This window comes from Cottoperca gobio, chromosome 19, assembly GCF_900634415.1.
Source record: "Cottoperca gobio chromosome 19, fCotGob3.1, whole genome shotgun sequence".
Taxonomy (NCBI): domain Eukaryota; kingdom Metazoa; phylum Chordata; class Actinopteri; order Perciformes; family Bovichtidae; genus Cottoperca; species Cottoperca gobio.
This window is the reverse complement of record NC_041373.1, coordinates 9,157,673-9,179,920: the sequence shown is the minus strand read 5'-3', so window position 1 is coordinate 9,179,920 and position 22,248 is coordinate 9,157,673. Positions and strand designations below refer to the sequence as shown.

General features: G+C 38.7%; 2 protein-coding genes across 2 annotated transcripts; both read left to right on the top strand.

The window, feature by feature from the left end:
• The first annotated feature begins 697 nt into the window (after window positions 1-697).
• On the top strand, window positions 698-12,074 carry LOC115024843 (5-hydroxytryptamine receptor 3A-like). The gene is made up of 11 exons (XM_029456702.1): window positions 698-737; window positions 2,172-2,338; window positions 3,177-3,221; window positions 3,375-3,484; window positions 4,045-4,214; window positions 4,381-4,541; window positions 8,118-8,328; window positions 8,423-8,533; window positions 8,650-8,717; window positions 9,546-9,668; window positions 12,018-12,074. The coding sequence occupies exons 1-11, from the start codon at window positions 698-700 to the stop codon at window positions 12,072-12,074; spliced, it is 1,263 nt and encodes a 420-aa protein (XP_029312562.1).
• Window positions 12,075-12,986: 912 nt separating this feature from the next.
• LOC115024842 (5-hydroxytryptamine receptor 3A-like) lies at window positions 12,987-19,301 on the top strand. Its single transcript, XM_029456701.1, has 8 exons — window positions 12,987-13,169; window positions 14,781-14,825; window positions 14,946-15,055; window positions 17,899-18,068; window positions 18,215-18,375; window positions 18,675-18,885; window positions 18,962-19,126; window positions 19,216-19,301. The coding sequence occupies exons 1-8, from the start codon at window positions 12,987-12,989 to the stop codon at window positions 19,299-19,301; spliced, it is 1,131 nt and encodes a 376-aa protein (XP_029312561.1).
• Window positions 19,302-22,248: the final 2,947 nt, after the last annotated feature.

Below are 22,248 nucleotides of genomic sequence, written 5' to 3'. Positions count from 1 at the left end.
TAAAGAATCATATCTTCTTTTGTGGAAATACAATGTAGTCAATGCCAACTGAGCATGTATAATATAAATACCAAGTGTTCATATCTAAAGACCTGTAAATGTGGTGTGAGTAGTTTCATGTTGTCTTTTTCAGTTTTTTATCCACATTGTATTTGCATTTAAGCTACATTATATATTCATATGATAGAATAAAAGTCCTGTCATCTGGTTCTAAAACATGTTAGACTTTATGCTACTAAAATAAACAATAATGACAAACTTTGTTCTTTTCTTTCTTTGTATGTGTGTTCTGCAGTGACTATTCAGGGGTGCAAGAAATCTACGAGATCTATAAACAGCCATTTGTCCTCTTGAATTTCTTTTGTGAACTGAAAACACACTGTGAAAGGGTTTTAGTTTGAAGACAAAAACATTACAGACACAGGGACGTTGTTATGCAAATTAACCCAAAGGTCACAGCCCTTACCCTTGATCATTTCAGTAAAAATATATTTTGTGACAATGGAAGCAAGCAGTAAAGTGCATTTGGTTTGACCGCAAAATAATCTGCCCACAGTCTGGTGTATATCAGTGATTGGTCATTAAGTCTGCCCAGCCCTCTTCCAGTATGAAGATAAGTGTGGGGTAATATTTCTTGAACACCACATTTGCTGTAAACACCTCTCACTGACTTTGGATCCTCACTGGTCCTGCAGTCATGATGCTCGCTGTCTTCCTCCTTCTTTTCCTCCTCAAAGGTAAGGTTTCTCTCGTCCTCACGACGTCCCTGTTCTGGATAATTCACAGACCTCACTGTGAACAGTTTTCAATGGAATTCCTTTTTACCAAGAAAATGATCTCAATTACAACTATTCATAGTGAAGACTGTGGCTAATTAAGAGTGGTGTGCACACAGATTCTCAAAAGATGTGTGACTTGTTGAATTTTTTTAACGTTATGCTTCGTGGTGTCCAGCGAGTACTTTGTATTAAACATATAAGATGAAAGTGTGTAAAATTACAATGATGTACATGATAGTCAATATACACAGTCTGGTTTATGAAACATCTACACATGGACATTTGCATAGTGAGGAGGTGCAGATATGATGTCATAGTTCAGTGTAAGTTCAGATGTTTGACTTATGAGGCCCTAGAGGAGGGGGGAAGAACCCTTAGCATGACGAGGAGGGGATAAGGAGTGACATGCGCCTGTGGAAAGGGCATGACAGACCTAAACCATGTTGAAGACCCAGTGACATCCTTGGTAAAGGCCTGATATCAGGGAATGTTTTAGCACTCAAGGTGCTAAATCCAGAGGATGAAGAGCTAGCATGTGAACTAAGTTATAAAGAGAGGGGCCAGATCATTACTTTAGCAGAGCTCAGCCAGCTGGGTCCTCTGAGTTTTGATCTGTACTTGTACAAGAATAAACTCTTTTGTATTTGACTTTGCTTCTCTCAAATGATTTTCTTTAACTCTGTTATAACTTGTAAAACAACCAGAACGTCTATAGCTTATTAGTTTTAAAGTGTTAAAGGAAGAGGTCCGAACTTCACCTCTTCACTTTTTTCTACGACAAGTGCCACAAAATAAATCCTATCTACCTCCATTTAACTGAAACAGAAGCAGAAATATATCATAACAGGAATCTCAAAGCCTGGACAACTAAAAACTGCCTGCAGAGTTAAGTGTATTTTGTGTTGTTGTTGGGCAGACTGATGATATAGCTTAATACAGTTTATTACTTCATTTAGACACATGATTGCAAAAGTCTGCAAGAAATTCTCTTTAAGTTGCTGCATGTAAATCAGGTTTTCAGACAGTTCTAAGTGCTGCTGACCATAATTGCATTATATCATGCATTTGGTGGTATATATGGATCTCACATGGAAAGACTCAAAAAAAAAAACTAACATTCAGTGATCAATTAGGTTAGCTAGTACTCCTGCCAACATCCATCTGTGACCACAAGTACCGGATATTATTACAGATTTTTATGAGCTGTTGTTTACGGTCTGATACTGAAAGACTGATCAAAAATGAAAAAACTTCATAAGCTTACTAGTGGCTAACTAGACAAACGTACAGTTAGGGCTCGGAAGTTATAATCTAATGCCTGGAAATCAGTGTCTGTATTTCTTTCTGTTTAAGATCGTCTCTCTCTTAGTGAATGTGTCTTGATGTTTTTAGCTGTGGATGGGGAATCCTCTGAGACAGTGTGCAGTTATCAGGATGTTTTAAAGTACCTGAACTTGTCCAAAAACAATGAGCTCTACTCCATGACCCGGCCTGTTAAAAGCTACAAAAACCCCACACACGTGTCCCTGGAGGTACTGCTGTATGCAATTCTAGATGTGGTAAGTAAGTTTGACATACGTGCTGTTTTTTCATTCATATGAAAGTTGAGTAACACTTGATATGAAAGTCATGTCTATAATGCCAACACCCTGCTTCACTTTCTGCACATTCACACCTGTCCTGGGTGATTGCCCAATACTACCCAAGTCTTGTCCCCTTGACTGCAGTGCATGGTTACATGGTGCCATTGTCAGTTTAATCGGACTTCACGAGCAGTGACTTCTCGGCTCTGATTGGTTGTTTTCCTTGAGGCACACTGGAATCTTGAAATGCCATAAGAACAAGGGGATGCAGAGGAACATGACATTGTTTCACATATTATATGTATCATGCACTAATGTCAGGATATAGTGACAGTTTCGGAAAAAGGACGACAGAATAGTTATTTTTAATAAAGTTACCAACTGCAGCTTTAAAAGCTCACAAGGTCATGCTGTAGTGTGCTATTGATGTTTATAAGACATTATTACATTCAGAAAATGTTTACCGTTTATTGATACATTAGAGCAACTCTCTATTTGTCTTATAACTGGCTAAAGTTATAGTTACAGTTACAATGTGCTCTGTAACCCAAGAGTGAGATTCTTCGTTCAAACACTGTTGTCAATTTGGCATGGAGGTATAAAGCATTATGAATGCTGAACTTATAATACATTATGTCCACCACTTATAATTCTTTATAAACCTTGTTATAAGTTGTCATGTGTGATAGTTCTTATAATACTTTATAGACATGACCTTCATAAAGTGTTTTCTAAATGTATTTGAAGCTTTCTCACAGTTTTGGTTGTGTTGGTAGCTCCGCCATGCTACACATATTTATTTGCTTGTTTATAGAGAGAGATTGACCAGACATTTGTTCCTTACGTTTGGATTTTCACGGTGAGTTTTCTCTTAGAAAAACAACACTTGGTTTAATCCTCATCTCTTACTCTGTTGGGAAACTTGTATTTCTTTTCAGTTTCTAATAACTTTTTGTTCTTAGCCAGACTCCTCTGACTTTTGCCCCTCCTCACTTTCTCTAATTCTCGGCAGAGCTGGCAGAATGAACACATTTACTGGGATACAAATGACTTTTGTGGTATTGAGACTGTTTCTCTTCCAATTGACGTTTTGTGGAAGCCAGATTTAATGATTGAAGAAATGTAAGTATAAATGTATATTAATGCACTAACTCACAAATCCACATAGATACAATGATTAGTGAAATAGGGAATCATGTTACGGTTTGGAAATGTTTAGAAATAACAGCTAAAGCAATTGAAGACACTACTCGAGACATATGCAACAGTATTTAAAGGTATAATAACTTTTTTGTATGTAACTTTTCCAGATTAAATTGTTTTAACATGACTACACCCAAATGTTTCCAGCAATTTTCAAACCTTTAGAAAGCTGCCAAAAGCTGTGAAAAAAATAACTTTATATCTAGTTTAAAGCCACATTTTTACGATACACTTTTTAGATCTTCGTCCATTTTAACTATATATTTTAACCAGACGAAGGGTTTTAGTCATCAGAGGTCAGTTATCAGAGAAACAAGCTGACCAAACATTAGTGTCGGAGAATCGCTGATTTTTAACATGAATTATATTCAGTGTTTTTATTGGTTTTAATCCCAAATAAACCCAATAGTGAATTGCTATTGCTGTGTATAATGTGTGTACGTGTGTTTGCTTATATATCTCTGTGCATTATTACACAGGACAGAAAAGGATAAATCCCCTCAAAGTCCTCATCTCACCCTCTACCATACTGGTTTAGTTCGTGCTCAGGATGACCAGGTACTGGTCAGCACCTGCAGGATGCACGTTTACAAATTCCCCTTCGACATTCAGAGCTGTAACCTCTCGTTCAAGTCTGTCGTCCACTCTGGTGAGCCTGTAACTTGTTCTAAGTTCTAATGTCATGTATATTCACTTTTACAGTTTATTGTTCCATGAACACTCACCACCAGATAATACCACATACTGGACATTCCTTCTTTGTTAACCTGCAAGAAACCTCAGATTGTTTGTTTATTTGATTGTTTCCCCATCAGTCAAGGAAATACAACTTGTTCGCCATCACAACTCATCGCACGTCACAGAGTTGGTCGGCGAGATGATGCGTACCCAATATGAGTGGCTTTTCATCAACATGACAGTCACCAACAAAACTGTCAACATGTTTGAATTCCAACAAGATGTGATGATTTACACTGTAAGTATTAATGTATTGCTCTACATGTCTCAGTAGGAAAAGCACAGGTGTAAATAGTCAAATCAATGTACCTGAATTTCGTTTAGTTGCTTTGGTTTCAGGGTCCGGTTGTTGTGCATGCTGGACTACTGTCATGATGTACTGGGACAATTGGTTGGAACAGGGCATCCCCTGAATTAACAATACGACCAGAACACAGGGAAAGGGACTCAAATGCACAACTCAGAGACAGATCTAGTGTCGGCAAAACAGTCTTTACAAACAGCAAAAACGGGTTTGCTACACGGGAAGGCAGTCAGATAGCAAACAAAAACAGACAAGGAGTAGGCAAAGGCAGAGTCAGGTCACGGAAGCAGGATCGAGGAAAACGGTGGCCCCTGCCTCTCCGTCTGACCACCAGGAGATTCTTGGCGGGAAGGCAGTCAGCTATAGTTCCTGATGAATCATCTATAGAAATTTGAAAACCCCAGAAGACGTTGAACTAGCTTGCGAATAGTAAGGGTCGGCCACTGGGTGACAGCACTAACCTTGGATGGGTCCATCTGAATGTTATTCTCCATTATGATGAATCCCAGAAAGGATACGGTAGGAACGTGGAACTCACATTTTTTGGCCTTAACGAAGAGCAGGTTATCTAGGAGACATTGTAGAACCTGGCTGACATGATGTAGGATTCCTCATTGGGAGAAAAGATGAAGATGTCATCCAGGTAAACGAATACAAGAAGAACGTCATTTGCCAAGGCCTGTAACACAGCTGTAGCATTGGTTAAGCCAAACGCCATTACAAGATACTCATAATGACCATTAGGAGTGTTGAATGCTGTCTTCCACTTGTCCCCCTTTCTTATCCTTACCAAATGGTACGCATTGCGTAAGTCTAATTTGGTAAAAATCTTTGAGTCTTGTAGGAGCTCAAAAGCATATGAGATAAGAAGAAGTGGGTACCTGTTCTTAATGGTGATGCTGTTCAGGCCCCGGAAGTCAATACAGGGTCGAAGAGTCTTATCCTTCTTGTCGACGAAGAAAAACCCTGCGCCTGCAGGCGACGAAGGACGAACAATCCCGGCCCTGAGGGCAGAGTCAATGTAGTCCTTCATGGCCTCTCTCTCCGGGGCTGACAGGGAATACAGGTGTCCTCTCGAAGGTGAAGTCCCGGGAAGCAAATCAATCGGACAATCATATGATCGGTGGGGAGGTAGGGCTGTAGCTCGAGTCTTGGTGAACACCTCCCTGAGTCCCTGGTAACAGGACGGAACCCCGGATAAATCCGAGAAGTCAGAATCAGGGGTCCTACCACACTCGTTAGCGACGGTGGTGGAGAGAGAAAGTCGCTCTGAAGTGTCTATTGAGGTGAGTGAAATTCCAGCCGTAGAGCTGACCGGAAAACATGTAGATGAGCACCCCTTGTGCCAACCTAGTACTCTCCCCGTGGCCCAATACATATGTGGGTTATGCTTAACCAGCCACGGAAACCCCAGGATGAGTGGATGTGCAGATGAGTCAAAAAGATGGAAGCTGAGGTGATAAAATGTTCCAATTCAGAGCAGTAGATACATCTGCCCTTACGGAGCCGCCGCTGCCGCTCCTCTGGAGACATCCGAGTCTGACCAAGCTGCATCAGCTCCTCCATTCCAGCTGTCAGCATCAGAGAAACCGGCAACTGAGCATGTTGACGGGAAGAAGGCCCCAAGGATGAATGGGGTAATCTTAACTGACCCCACTGCCTGATAGAAGAGACTGTGGATCCAGATCTCTCCCATTCCCTCTCCCGGATCCGGTTGTCGATGAGGATAGAAATGGCGATGAGAGAATCCAAATTAGATGGAAGCTTGAGCGGAGCCAACAGGTCTTTAATGGGATTGGAGAGTCCATGCCGGAAGGTGCCAAGAAGAACCTGATCATTCCAACCGCTGTCCGCAGCCAGGGTCCAGAACTCCACGGCGAAATTGGAAACCTGCCGTCTGCCCTGTTGAATGCCCGTGAGGGCTCTGCCGGCCTCTCGGCCCGGAGCTGTATGGTCTCTGTGTAATCTTCCGCAGAGTCTCCGTAAAAACCCCCAGGGATTGACAGATCGGAGAGTCCCTGGCCCATTTGGTCGTAGCCCATGCCTCTGCTCGACCTGAGAGATATGAAATCACGTATGCTACTCTGGCGCGCTCCGTGGGAAAGGAGGCTGCCTGCAGCTCAAAATGTAATCCGCACTGGGTCAAGAAAGCCCTACAATTCTCCGAGTCTCGGGAAGAAACCGAGAAGTCGAAGGCAGGAAACAGGAACAGGATACACAAGGGACAACGCTGGAACTCCATGACACGAAGATACGAAGACGAACTGGCAACGAGGCGGACAAAATACACAGACAATATACACCAGGAAGTGGGAGGGGTAACGAGACACCGTTGGAAGTACTAACGAACTACTGAAAAACACATGGGCAGGAAGTAGACACACTGAAACAAGAGGAGAGGTAAGTAACACAAAATAAAACAGGAAGTACTAAACAAAAATAAACATTTAACGGACAGAAGGAACCCTTACAGAAGTGTGAGGTGTTTACAGACATAATCTTAATGTTACTCATGGGATCAGAGTTTCCATAATTTGGAAATCCTGTCGTGTGAAATGAACAGCGATGGTATATTGAGCAGAAACTTGCAATAGCCAATGAAAGCGAGCTGATATACAGTTAGCTTGTAGCAGTAACTTGAACTAGCCCCATTTGAAACTATCAATGAAATGTTATTTCAAGCTTGCACTGCAAAATGTATATGCTATGCTCATTCCGTCTTCTCAGCCATTATACACAGTTTCTCTTTTTTTGTTTTACGGTGGGAAACAGAAGTGCAACCAGCTGACTACAACAGTCCTGGTGCGTCCTGGTACGCTGGTGCGTAGTTCACTCCTCTCCTTCAGAGCGGAGGAGGGAATATGAATGCGCAAGGCAACAAAAAAACAATCAAAAAACATTCTCTCCGTTGGGGGAATATATATATATTCTTTTTTTTAACAGTGCGCGATCTACACGCACTACACTCGTGATCACGATCTACCTTTTGGGCACCCCTGCTCTAGTGTGTACCAATCTTTAAGCACAAGTTTAAGGCCCATCTTCCTTTTCAGGAGGAAATATTGTGTTTTCTATTGCACAAGATTTAACTGACAACTTACTATTCAGTTAGCAGATTCAAAGATGAAAACTCATAACTCATTGCCAATATCTTATTTCCTTCTTTTCTGCCTTGATCTTTTAATTTGTGTTATTCATTGTCCATATTCCCTTCTATTTATTTTCTATTTAATTTAATCTTTTCCTTCTTTATGTCCTTTTTTTTTTTTGCATGTTTTTTTTTCTTAATTTCTTGCTTGAACTGATCTCAAAATATGTAAAGAGATACATGGTTGTCACCCAATGACTTTTTATCTAAATTCAAATTTTACTTTTCAACTCTGGAATTGTCCCTTTTACATGAGCAGATCAGTGCAGATTACCTGCAGTATGATACATGGTTGCTGTAATTTAGCCTTTCTCAGATGTGTGAGTACATCAACCACCTGACCCTTAAACATCATGTCACAGATCACCATGAAGAGACGTCCTCTCCTCTACATTGTCAACTTCTTGGTGCCCATCCTGTTCTTCTTCTGTCTGGATTTGGCCTCCTTCCTGATCTCAGACAGCGGGGGCGAGAAGCTCAGCTTCAAGGTCACTGTGCTGCTCGCTATTACTGTAATGCAGCTTATTCTCAATGAGATTCTGCCTTCCTCTTCAGAGAGGAGCCCACTTATAGGTAAATAAGCTTGTACTTCATATGAACAGGAACAGCAGAACCTGTACTGTGTGGTCATTTGTCTACATTAATGATATTGCCTTTCTTCCTTCAGTGGTCTACTGCATTGGGATCTTTTCTCTGATGCTGCTCAGCCTCCTGGAGACGATTTTGGTGATGCATCTGATGGAGAAAGACTCTGCATCCCAGGACAGCGAGTGTAGAGGTACAGAAGCTACTTTATTGTTATTATAATGTCCACTTGTATTACTTCTTGAATACTCTGAAAATATATAACTTATAATACATACTGGTTATTTTGTATTTAACATGTCCTTCCAGAGGAGAAGAAATGGATTGCGTGCATCTGTGATTCGTCTGCCGATGAAACATCAACTGAACTGCTGAAGGTCGGATATAATTGCACTTTAGAGGGCTGGTTCATATTTTGTCAAGGTAGTGGTACTACCTTTGGTTTTACTCATCAAGGTTTTGAGATTTCATCTTAGAAATGTCTATTGTGACCTCAATACTGCAGTGGCTTAAAAAGCTCAGCAAACTACAACAAGAAAGCATTTGCAAATAGACAAAACACGAGCCAAATATACGCACCATTTTATCCTGGTCTCTGAAATATTACGTTCCAATACTACGTATTTTCACCCAGACTACTTTTGTTTTTGACTAATCAAAGTCTGTGGAAGTCCGCGTAGGGAGGAAGTCGGGGTAGATTGGTCAAACAAACTCCCAGTAAACCCGTGTTCATGTAAACCAAAAGTCAATGTTGACCTTTTTTCATTTATGTCTGTAACTTCAAACTTACTTATTTTAAGCCAAACCATGATCTTTTACTAAACATAACGAAGTAGTTTTGTTGCGTTTTGGTCTAAATGTACGACCTTAAAGTGTTTAAAACTGCAACCATAATCCGGAAGAAAATCAGTTTCCCTTGAAACGTAATTGAAAATGCAGTTTAGTTGTATCAGAATGTATTTCTGCAGGGTTAAACACATTCACCAATTTGTAAACATACAAACAGAACAACAACAGAAAACACTAGCAAATCCAAAAAAATTGCCGGCTTATTCAAAAGCTTACAACACAGAAAACATTTCCAGAGTGAACCGACTCTTTAATCACTTTAAGCAGAAATATTTTCTGCTAAATATAGCTGCTGGCAGTGTTATTTGGGTAGTAATCATGCTAATTAACCACCAACTTCAAAACCATCTCTGCAGGGTAGCAGCAGCCGACTGACGAAGGAGTCCCATGCCTCAGATGAGCTGAAGGAGGTGGTGAAAATGCTGGCTGTGCTCCTCAACAGCAGGAAGGAGAAAGGGAAGCCCGGCTACTGGACCAGAGTGACTAAAACAATCAACAAAATATTCTTCATTTTCTATATCATAGCTGCCAGTCTGTTTTTAGTCTGTATGTTTTTCCATTGGAGTAATGTACAAGAATAATGGCGCTACATAATGACAAAATATAGTTAAGACTTATTATCATAGTAAATTGCAACCTACAGTAGAAAACATTTCCCTGTATTTAATGTATATACATTTAAATTGTAATTAGTTCAATGCTAAGGTTAAATGAATCCACCAGATACAAAAGAAAAAAAAATTAACAAATAAAGCTTGCACGTGTATAATGGGGTTGCAGTATAAAGGGGTTAATGCATGCTGTGTAATTGTTCTTGTTTACCTGCCCATTGAACAAAGTAGGATAGGCTACATGCTAATATCATAATATATATTATATATATATATATATATATATATATATATATATATATATATTATATATGTAACTGTCTTCACGTTTTCCCTGTTTATGTAGTTGTACTGCACTTTAATTTTGGTTCCTACCTGTATATATATATACACATATATATATATATATATATATATATATATATGTGTATATATATATATATATATATATATATATATATATATATATGTATACACATATATATATCTATGTATATATATATATATACATATATATGTGTATATATATATATATATATATATATATATACATATATATATATGTATATGTATATATGTATACTGTGTATATATATATATATATATATAATTAATTGATTTGATGAAATAACTGTCATGTCATCTGGTTCTGAAAACATGCATCAGTATTTGTAAAGCAGAAATAAAAACAATTTCCTTCTTTATTTTTACTGTAAGCTACATTATGTGTGTTTATGTTGCCGGAAATTTGTTTTGAACAAGTGTGAACGGCGTTTAATGGAGGTGGACTTATTCCCACAATAAAAAGTAGTTATCTACATATACTGTATATTAGACATATATAAACAAAACACACAAACGCACAATGCCCATTTTATTAGGTACTAGGTACACTTGTACAATGTTATTTAATCCAATACTAAACTTCAGCCATAAATTCTACTTTTATGATGCCTATAATGTTGTTTCTTTTTTATGCTGAATGTCCCTAGTATGAAGTTATAGTTGGTGGCTTGAGCTGCATCATATCCAGAGGTGTTTTGTTATAGTCTTTAATATAGTCTTTAAAATAGTGAAATACTTATTTCACAGAACTTGCCTATCAATATATTCACGTTTTACATTTCAATCAGAAACTGAAAATAGCTAGATCTGCATACTTTCAATGGTGACAATGGGCCAAAATGTAAACACATATGGCCTAAAAAACGGGGCTCAAGTTGTAACCTATAACATAACTGACTGGAACAATAAAGTCATACTTTCTGTTTACATCCCCCTAAACTAGGGGTCGGCAACCTTTGCTATCAGAAGAGACATTTTCCACCTCTTCTACCAAATAATATTCGTCTGGAGCCGCAAAACCTATTTAATAACCCATCTTATAAGTTTTATATATAGTTATACTATATTTGTTGCTTTTATGAAATTACAGAATGACAATAAAGGAAACTGTTGAGATAGTATTGCTATTTTTACCTGTTTCAACAAAGGAAAACACCAAACTCTTTTGAAGAAAAGGAAGAAATACACTGGCATGTGTAAGCCTACTTTGAAATAAATGGAACACAGAACTATGCAGGCCTATTTGAGTCCTCAACATATTTGTTGAATCAAATCAAATAAATATAACATAAAAATACACAAAACAATAAAAAATATAATATAGAAATTAAATTAATAAAAAAATATCCCACTTTGAAATAAATAAAACATATAGCTGCAGGGTTGCAGACCCCTGCCCTAAACTAATGCTACGATTATCCACAAAACAGAATTTAGACAAAGAAAAGTAGTAGGAGTGTCACAATATATTAATAAAAAGCTTTGTGATGTTATACTATCTATTTTAATATTTAATATATCTCCTCACTGGCCTGGGAACGCCTCGGGATCACCCAGTCGGAGTTGGCGGATGTGGCCCGGAGAAGGGAAGTTTGAGGTTCCTTACTGGAGCTGCTGCCCCTGCGACCCAACGCCGGATAAGCGGTAGATAATGGATGGATGGATGGTGGGGAGGGGCGCAGTAAAGTTGCTGTTATCAACCATTACCAGTGCATTGCTTGTGCATTTGAAGGCAATCTTGATGGAAACAACCAGACTACATGATTTTGCACAATCATGGTACATAGTAGACACTCAGAACACCCTCTACTATTTTTTTTCTCTTGACTGAGCTACCAATAAATATTTCCACATATTCCATTGAAACCGCAGAAGTATATCTTGGAGGACATCTGGTTGGGAATCGTTGCCTTACCCGACGGAGATTGAAAAAAAACAATGGATTGGTCCTTCAGTTTGTCCAGCCCTCTTCCAGTATGAAGATAAGTGTGGGCTAGTATTTCTTGAACACCACATTTGCTGAAAACACCTCTCACCGACTTTGGATCCTCACTGGTCCTGCAGTCATGATGCTTGCTGGCTTCCTCCTTCTTTTCCTCCTCAAATGTAAGTTTTCTGGATAATCCACAGACCTCACTGTAAACAGTGATCATTTTTTGATAAATTATGATAATTTTGGAAGATGTAGTTTGTGGTGCTGTTGAATAGCATTGGTCTATATTGGGAGGTGTTTATAATATTTGAGCCAGTCACTGATATAAACATGTTGGACAAAATATTTGAAATACAACTCAATGGCACACCACACTAAGGGTAGTATTGTCACTGTACAGTAAGTAGCTTTTATTGGGATGTTGTATTACACTGGGTTGAATTTAGCTAGGTGTACCTCAACAATTACTGCAACTCAATTAGTTAAGACACAGTTTTAAGTGCTGTTTTAAGTGCTGCATCCAACGATTGTATCAACATACATTTGGTGGTATATAGCAGATGGATCTCAAATGGAGAGCTTACTAATAAATAATTTAGTGGTTGAATAGTACTGGTCCAAATGCCGACCAACACCCAGCTCATAATGGCCTCCGCGTGACCACAACCATTGCATATTACTGCCAATATTTGTGAAATGGATTAATATTTAATGATTCACAAAATGTTAAAGGGTCTGTGAAGCTGCTCCTGCGCCCAACACAGCCTTGAGCTAAAAGCTAACATCATCATGCTAACATGCTCACAATGGCGATACTAATATACTGATGCTAAGCAGGTATACTGTTTACGATGTTCACCATCTTAGTTTAGCATGGTAGAATTTGAGAGTAAACCCTCTAATGGAGAATGTGTCTTGATGTTTTAGCTGTAGATGGGAAGTCCTCCAATGGTAGCTGCAGGCACCGGGATGTTTTACAGTACCTGAACTTAACTCAAAAAAATGAGATGTACGCCATAGCCCGGCCTGGTACTGCGGAATCACCCTTAAACATAACACTGGATGTACTACTCTATGCTATTCTAGATGTGGTAAGTGGTTGCTTATAATTATAAATTACAATGATAATTTCGTGTCAAGTTGGCTCCATTTTTCTCTTTGTCTGTGATATAACAAGATATTACAGAGATTTGGCTGCCCACTAGCAGTTCTTCTGTGCCATTCGCGTTTTTGAGATATTTTGTTTTGTTAACAATCATGAAGTGGATCGATATTTTGATTCTCAGGACTATGCTTTAACCTACCTGCGGTCTACTCCTGCAAACCATGCAGAACTACAGGATCAATACAACCAGGATTTACTCCTCCAGTGGAAAACCCAACCAAATGCTGAACGACCAGTGATGAGAGAATTATAAGATTTATTATCATTAACAAAACGGAAGCCACACTGTACCCCATTCAGTTTGCCTGTTGGCTGTGTCCAACCAAGTGTCAGAGAAGACCTGTTCTGAAATACAGCATTGCTTCCACATTGTCAGTTTATAATTTAGCCATGACGTTGATAATATTTTACATAACACTAAGCTACACTTTCTGTACTCAAACAAACTATTTAAACACCGGCACTGTTTCCACTGTCAAGTCGTCTCACACAATACCAAACGGTCAAGCTAAAAGTAAATAAACAACTCAGCATTTAAATCTTTTTGCATAAAATACGCATTGCCTGCATTTCCTTATACCGGTTTAAGTCATTCCTCAAAATCTTGGTGAAATAGCCAAATTTCATTGAATTTGCACTTCTTCATGTCGTGCAGAAAGGTTCTTAAAAGCTTTCTTCCCATGTCTTAGCATTTTCAAGACTTTTAAAAGATTGATTTAAGACATTTTAATACCAATTAAAGCCTCTTTAGGATTTTTAAGGATGCGTGTGAACCCTCTTCTCTGTAGGGTCCTATAAGTGTCCGACTCTTATAATACCAATCTGAGCCTGTCAGTGGCAAAAACAAGCACTTTTAGTGGACATTAGATATAATGCATTGCAGTTACCCTTTAATAATACTTGCACTTTACTGTCTTTGGTATTTAATTACTCATTTAAAATGTTGCACTGTTCATATTTGTACTAAGCCCTAACCGTGTCACAATGTCTGCCTTAATTGTGTGTATTCCTGTCATATTATGTCACTCTGTCCCTCCCTGCAGCCACATTCTCACTCCTCCAAACCCATTCTGCATTATTCTTTACTCGTCTACCAGATGCCCTCAGACTTTTCTCTTGTCATCCCAGATCCTGCTTAGCAATCATATCAATTCAAATTCAAAGCAAATGTATTAATTCCCCAAGGGGCAATTAGTTACCTCATTACTGTCCATTTAGTCAGTCATTTAGCCTGATTGTCTGGAATCGTGCTGATTGGTGGCAGATTCAAATGGTGTTAAACATTTTCTAAACTATAGATACTGTATATTATAAATAGATATATTTATGCAGACTTGCTGCAGGTTTGTTCTGTCTGATTGCTTTCTAATTTAGATTTGACACGTGTTAACTGAAGTGTGTTTAATCATAGTATCCCTGACTCTGGTGAGCCCGTTCAAAACTGTGTCATATGGATTCTGATGTTTGTGATCTCAGTTTCTTGCCAGTCGCCCGTTTGTCTTGCTGGAAAGATTTTCACACATTTCTTTGCTTATAGAACGAGAAGGACCAGAAATTTGTTTCCTATATTTGGATTGATTCGGTGAGTTCCATATGAGGAAGAAGGCACTTTCTGATTGAATTAATTCCCACTTCTTACTCTGTTGGAAAACTAAAATTGATTTTGTTTTAAATTAATTTTCCACCTTGTTTTCCTCTGTAGTGGTGGCAGAATGATGACCTTTTTTGGAATCCTGATGACTTCTGTGGTATTGAGAGGATTTATCTTCCTATTGAATTATTATGGAAGCCAGATCTAACTATTGAAGAGATGTAAGTTTGGATGTACGTGCATGTTCTCACACTCACTAAGCCACACACACACACACACACACTAAACAAGAGTAACTAGTGATAGAGCATTATGTTACTGTTTGTTGAATACACTTTTTTCCAGATGTTTTGTTTTATTTTCCATGAATCACAGTTTCAAACAATAGGATTGTAATTTTATTTATTTTCCCTGCCTGTACACTCTCATTTATAATATGCACCCAGTTTGGAAAAACGGACAGAAGTATCATCATGGGAGCAAAGCAATGTACTGCTGTGGACGCCACGCTTGTTCCGATCCGCAAGTCACACAATAATACAAACAAACTAATCAATCAAGGCAGGGGTAACTCCTGTGTTCCACAACGTAAAATTACTGTTTTTGTCCATAGAGTCTGGTGTCTTTTAAAAGAGCTATATTTGGCTTCAGTTCCCTGTCAGAAAGGGCTGTCTGACGGCGAGGTAAAGTGGTCAAACTATTCAAAATATAACAGATATTTGCATTGCTTGGCTTCTGTGCATAAGCGCCGTAACTAATGACTGTGAGTGTTTCCTTTGAAAAAACATGGAAAAGAACGCAGATGGAGTCCGACCTTCAAAGGTTCAATGTGTAAGATATGCCAGAATTTAAACTTAACACATTAAAATAATGAACTAACATTATCAACAGAATGTGAAGAGTTAACAGTGTTGAGGTTATGTCAAATATGTCTAAGTGTTGTGTTGCAGAGATATCTACTGAAATCAGCCGTCTACTGACTAGCTGACTGACTCAGGGCATGTCAATATTACCGTGATCCCTGCACGTTTTGATAGTTTGTTTGGGTTTAATCCAAAGTGGCAGAAACGAGAAAACAACTCACAGCATCGCCCAATCCTCAACGTTCGCGGGAGGCTACTCCACCGGGAGTAGAGTGGGCGAGAGATACGGGTGTGGTTTTCACAGACAGAGCTTAAACCTAGTCCCAGACTAAAATGCCTGTTTAAGCTGTTCTAACTCTAAGCGACCTGCACAGACTCATCTTAAAATAGTCCTAGATTTAGCTTGTTCTGGATTAAACTAAACTGGTTGCAAGGGGGAGGATTAGAGCTACTCTAGGACTAAATTGAATCCTAAATTAATCCTTCAAGGATTCAAGGATAAAGCTTATAGTTAGGGCTGGCTCAGGTTTGCCCTGGATCAGCCCCTAGTTATGCTGCTATAGGCTTAGACTGCCGGGGGACACCTCCCTGCTCTCTTCCTTCTCTTCCTCTCTCCTCCCCTCCCTCTCTTCTTCTCCCTCTCTATCTGTATGCATTTATGTAAATGTATGTTACTAACTCACCATCCGGGGTATCACCCCCAGAGTGTCTGTCTCTCATGTGGCAGGTTGCCACTGATAATGTTTAATCGTGACAGCGCCTGCTGACCTGGTCCTGCTGGATACCGGGAAGCCTTTTTGACATTTTCCTGGATTCATCCATACTTTCTACTTTTTTTTTCCAACACAACATAATTTCTGTCAAATGTTGTATTTGTACTATGTTGTTTATCCTGTACACACGACATCTATGGCACGTCTGTCGTCTGGGAGAGGGATCCCTCCTCAGTTGCTCTCCCTGAGGTTTCTTCCATTTTTCCCCTTTAATTATGGGGTTTCTTTTAGGAAGTTTTTCCTTGTGCGATACGAGGGTCTAAGGACAGAGGGTGTCGTAACCTGTACAGTCTGTAAAGCACACTGAGACAAATGTATAATTTGTGATATTGGGCTATACAAATAAATTTGATGATTTGATTTGAAGGAGGCAGATTTAACCTCTGCTTAAATCCAACTGTTTGTTTGTGAGGCAGCATGGAATACTTGGATTACCTAAATGAAGATGAACATGCAAAGCAGAGGCCAGCCAGACAAATACTTGTTGATAGGAGTAATCCATTAAATTACTATGATGAAATAACTTTTCGAGACCGCTTTAGAATGTACAAGGAAAATGCATTGTAAATAATATATTTGCTTAAGTCTAGCCCATAAATAAAGATTTATGGGTACAGCAGGGGGGTCGCAAAACTGTTTGTAGATAAAGCAAATATTATTTTATAAAAGACTCTATAGTCTGCGACTAACTAAGCCAAACTCAAGCCACTTTTATGCTAGAGATTTAGGGGCGGTTTCACAGACAGAGCTTAGTTTAAGCCAGGAATAGGCCTTAATGTGTACTAGTTCATCTAAAACATTTAAGTAACTAGCATAAAAGTGTCTTAAATTTAGCTTAATTAGTCGCAGACTATAGAGTCTTGGAGTAAGGTAAGCAAGACTAAAGGAGAACAGGTTAAGCCTCATTAGGTTAAGTATGAGCACATGCTTATTTTTTAAATAAACTTTTAGTCTCACTTTAAAAAGTATTTAGAGTGTAATTTATATATAGGTCCATCCTAATTACAAATGTGTTACTCCCTTTTTTGTCTGTATGTGCTCCTTAATCTACCAGTTGCTGCCTAGTAATTAATTTGTTCCCCATATGCACAAAATATTTAAAGGTGTAATTTCCAGGCTGTATTTGAAATGTTACCAAATATTTAACCAGTGTGAGCTTCATTGTATAAATGTGTGAACAAGCAGATATGTGATATTATCATACATGTGTGAATAGTGTTTTCTCTATTGAAAGAAACAGTGGGAGAAATTAAGATTTTGTCTGTTATGATATGCAACAAATGTCCCCAGACAGTATTAGCCAGAGATTTCACAGTTATATGTATATGGTACAGTTCTATGCATACTTTAAGTATGTTTGACATGAAGTTATGTTGTATAGACACATAATAAGAATTTCACTTCACATAAATGTTTGTTCTCATACAGGACAGACAAGGATAAGACTCTTCCGAGTCCACATCTCTCCGTTGATAGTATCGGTGAGGTCATACTTAGGAATGACATGGTGGTGGTCAGCACCTGCAAGTTGCACATTTACCAATTTCCCTTTGATGTCCAGACCTGCACCCTGTCTTTCAAGTCTGTCGTGTACAATGGTGAGTACGGAAGCTGTTTGTGTGTTTGAATGCATGTGTGTGTAATGATTTTTACAGTTTACTGTCACCTGAACACACATACTATACATTCGTTCTTTGTTGACCTGCAAGGAAGCCTCACCTTTTATCTTTATCTCCCACCTCAGTCGCGGATATGCAGCTTGTTTCGGCAGGTAGCTCCTCAAGGATCTCAGAGTTGTCTCGCAAGATGATGCGGACCCAGTCCGAGTGGATGTATCTTAATATGACAATCTACAGAAAAACTGTCGACAATTTTGGTTTCCACCAAAGCATGTTGGTTTACACTGTAAGTATTTCTGGACACAGACACGCAGAGGTGGAAAGTCAACGTTCTACTTTCTATTTTCACCTCTGTGTGTCTCAATTACTAAAGTACTTTACTGAAGTCTTTCCATTTTGTGAGTCTTTATTATATACATTATTATTATTATATACATTAATGGAAAATATTAAACATGGATACTCTGGAATATATTTAACTTGACCTTGTTATTCCACTGATGTGTATTACATACCTGTAGGTGTTCGGTTACCCTTTGACTAACGTAAACATTAACCATCAGACCCTTGAACACCATTTCATAGATCAAGATGAGGAGGCGTTCTGCCCTCTACATCGCCAACTTCTTGGTACCCGTCCTGTTCTTCTTCTGTCTGGATTTGGCCTCCTTCCTGGTCTCAGACAGGGGGGGCGAGAAGCTCAGCTTCAAGGTCACTGTGCTGCTCGCTGTCACCTTGATGCAGCTTATTCTCAATGAGATTCTGCCTTCCTCTTCAGAGAGTATCCCTCTTATTGGTAAAGTAGCTCAGGGTCATTACTTTATTACTTGTGGTTATTTGTCCACATTAATGGTGCTGCCTTCTCCCTTCAGTGGTCTACTGCATTGGAATTTTTGGTTTGATGATGCTCAGCCTCCTGGAGACGATTTTGTTGATGTATCTGGTAGAAAAAGACATTGAGGCAGACAAAGACCAAAGTCTGAGTGAAGACTATCGGGACAAACAGGGAAAAGCCGGCTCCTGCAACTGTTTTAAAGGTGAGATTCACTTCTCAGAATAAAATCGTTATTTGTGTTATTTTTTGAATATGCACTAATCATGTTTTGTGTCGAATACAACTTTTCAGGGGTTAATAAATTGACCCACTTTTCATCCACTGGTGAAACGCTATCTGAACTGCTGTCAGTAGCCAAAGAGGTTAGTATTAAGTAGCACTTTTAAAAAAAAGTAATACAATTGTTTGTTTGATAAGGACTGCTTTGACGTAGTATTCTGTGGATTATTGAGTGATGGAGCTTGTGTTTCTCAAAAAAGATTTTGCTGGTGAAATTTCAGCTTTTATCTACTGGATTTCTTTTTTTTGTACCGTCACAGACTCCATTCACTCTCAGTGATGACCTTTTAGTAACCCGACACATGTGTCACAGGTGTTAGTAGGAAAGTAATGGTAGCCTGAAATTCCTGCTTTATGACTGCTTCACAATTTAAAGCTTATTTGTTAAAATACGCTTTACATCCCGACCGACATAATGCTGAAACTTGTTATTATCGATGACTTGTATTTGTGGCTAAGGTTGAAAAGAAATTGGCATGCCTAGATACCTTTCAGGTTACAACTGACACAAAAATGTGAATCTCTAATGTAGCAGCTGTATTTGTATAATCACATTATTTAATTAACTACAGTTTATTTAACTACTTTTTCAGAGCAACAGCAGCCAACTGACCGAGGGGTCCAATGACTCTGAAAAGCTCTCAGATGAGCTGAGTGAGGCGGTGAAAACCCTGAGTCTGCTCCTCAGCAGCAGAAGGGAAGAAGGGAAGCCTGGCTACTGGACCAGAGCGGCTAAAACAATCAACAAAGTTTTCTTTGTTTTCTATATCATAGCTGCCAGTGTGTTTTTTCTCTGTATGCATTTCAGTTGGAATAGTACAGAAGATAATAGTTAAAATGATTCTGATAACTGACAAAGAAGTCATGCTGCCGGTCAATTTGTGAAGAACCGAAGCTGTGGTGAAAACAAAGTCTCTGCCGTCACAGCTTTGGTGTCTCTAACCACAAATCTTACACTTACTCCTACCTGGCCTATACCTAATCCTAACAATCGGGTTCTTGTTCTGCTGCTTTAGCAAAGCTGATGACAAAGGTAGCCTATATTTGGCTGTTCAGGTAGTATTTAATCCTACATTAGTGTTACAACTACACTCATCTTCCCTTTTCCATGTTCCACACAAATGTTCACATCAAACACATTTTATTGTAGTACTCTAGAACACTGAAATGCCATCAATCGGTACACGTAGGTCTTTGCTTTAAGTCTATAATAATAAGGAATTTAGTCGCAAAATTGCATGTTGTCCTACATAAATATATCTATCTCTATCTAACATACATTAAAATATGTACATAACATTATTCCTGCGTGAATCGTATCTAAGCTCTATTCACAAAATTGCCTTCCCTAGGCGCTAACAATTAAAATTTCAAAATCGATGCAGCAGAGGCTGAGACAGAGGTGGGACCTTGGCTCTGGTCGAATAGTCCAAATACCAAAAGAATCAAGTCCTATGTCTTTTCCTAACTACTTTTCCTTGACCTCGATGAAAAACTTCATGGGGTTTAGGAAAGATGAGAAGGAGAAGTGACAAGTCATTGTCACAAATACGAGTCCCAAGTCAGGTCCCAAGTCGAGTTGAGTGTCGAGTCCTAAACAAGTCGTAATGCGCTCTTCATCAATTTTGACCGGCATGTTTTGCATAATGCAATTTGTTTTTTGGAATGCAAACAAAATTATATTTGAATTTCACATGTAAAACTGGTCCAGTGTCCTTTTAACAATTTTAAAACACATCTATAATATTCTGGGTATATAAAAGGTGTTTTTCTATATGGGTTCATTATCATCTTGTTGTCTTTCTGTGGTGTTCCATATATCTGCATTACTCTGTCTGCTTTAGGTATTCCCAATGTCCTGATATACTGGCTCTGAAGAGATGTATACGACTCTTTGTAATGCAAGAATTAACGATAACAACAAAACCTATTCTCTTCGTTTTTCTTTGCATATGCGTGTGTGTGTGTGTGTGTGTGTGTGTGTGTGTGTGTGTGTGTGTGTGTGTGTGTGTGTGTGTGTGTGTGTGAGCGGTGAGAGTGAACCAAACTAGTACAGTTACAGTCTGGAAAACCAAAACAATGAGCTGAAAGCTACTAAAATGCTCCTCAGAGCGAACGGTGCTGCATAGTCGGGGAATAATTCTCTGTGGGTTCATCACTACGAGCAACTCCTTTCACATAATTAGTCAAGAGATGTATTGTTAATAAAACACTATGGATTAGATGCTTCATATAAATCCTCAGTTGAGAAACTGCAGCTGATCCAGAATGCTCTCATCTCTTTTTACAATCGCAATTACAAGTGAAACTGAAATTTTAGTTTCTACTTTTTATTAATGGGAGAAATCCATATTTATAAAAAGACATAAGACGACTCCAAACCTAATAGATAATAGAGTAATCATATTTATACATATTTCTATATTGTACATATCAGATACATAGTTTATTCACTGTATTCATATCATACCTCCAGCTGTTTATTCAGTAAATGGACTGCATTTATATATCGTTTTTCCAATCTTTTTGCGATCACTCAAAGCTTTACAACATATTTCAGCATTCACCCATTCACACACATTCATACAGAGTAAGAGGCTCATTACAAGGTGCCACATGCTCAGTAATGATAAACATTCACACACAATTTGGATTTCAGTATCTTGCCCAAGGACATTTCGATATGTTGACTGCAGGAGCCGGGCATCGAACCACCGGTGGATGACCACTTTACCTCCTGAGCCACAGCCGACCAAATATATAATATCTTACTATAAGCATTACTGTTATTGCCCTCTGCACTATATATTGTATGCTTGTATATCTAAACTGCCTACCCTGTTAATACTGTATATATCGTGTTTATGTACATATGTATTTATACCCCTTACTGTTTATTCCTCATTCCATTTTCCCCATAGTTTATTCTGCACTTTACTGCTTTTTGACCTTGCGGTTAGATGCTAAACTGCATTGTGTTGTCTCAGTTGTCCCAGTAAAGTAAAGCTGAATCTATTATGATGAAAAGAAAAAAAGACTGAAAAT

Excerpts from the sequence above, each read along its gene's own strand:
- LOC115024843 (XM_029456702.1), top strand. The coding sequence starts at position 698 with ATGATGCTCGCTGTCTTCCTCCTTCTTTTCCTCCTCAAAG. Across the intron at positions 2,339-3,176 it reads TGTATGCAATTCTAGATGTG|AGAGAGATTGACCAGACATT; the intron begins GTAAGTAAGTTT and ends GCTTGTTTATAG. Across the intron at positions 4,542-8,117 it reads AAGATGTGATGATTTACACT|ATCACCATGAAGAGACGTCC; the intron begins GTAAGTATTAAT and ends ATCATGTCACAG.
- LOC115024842 (XM_029456701.1), top strand. The coding sequence starts at position 12,987 with ATGTGTCTTGATGTTTTAGCTGTAGATGGGAAGTCCTCCAATGGTAGC. Across the intron at positions 15,056-17,898 it reads GATCTAACTATTGAAGAGAT|GACAGACAAGGATAAGACTC; the intron begins GTAAGTTTGGAT and ends GTTCTCATACAG. Across the intron at positions 18,376-18,674 it reads AAAGCATGTTGGTTTACACT|ATCAAGATGAGGAGGCGTTC; the intron begins GTAAGTATTTCT and ends ACCATTTCATAG.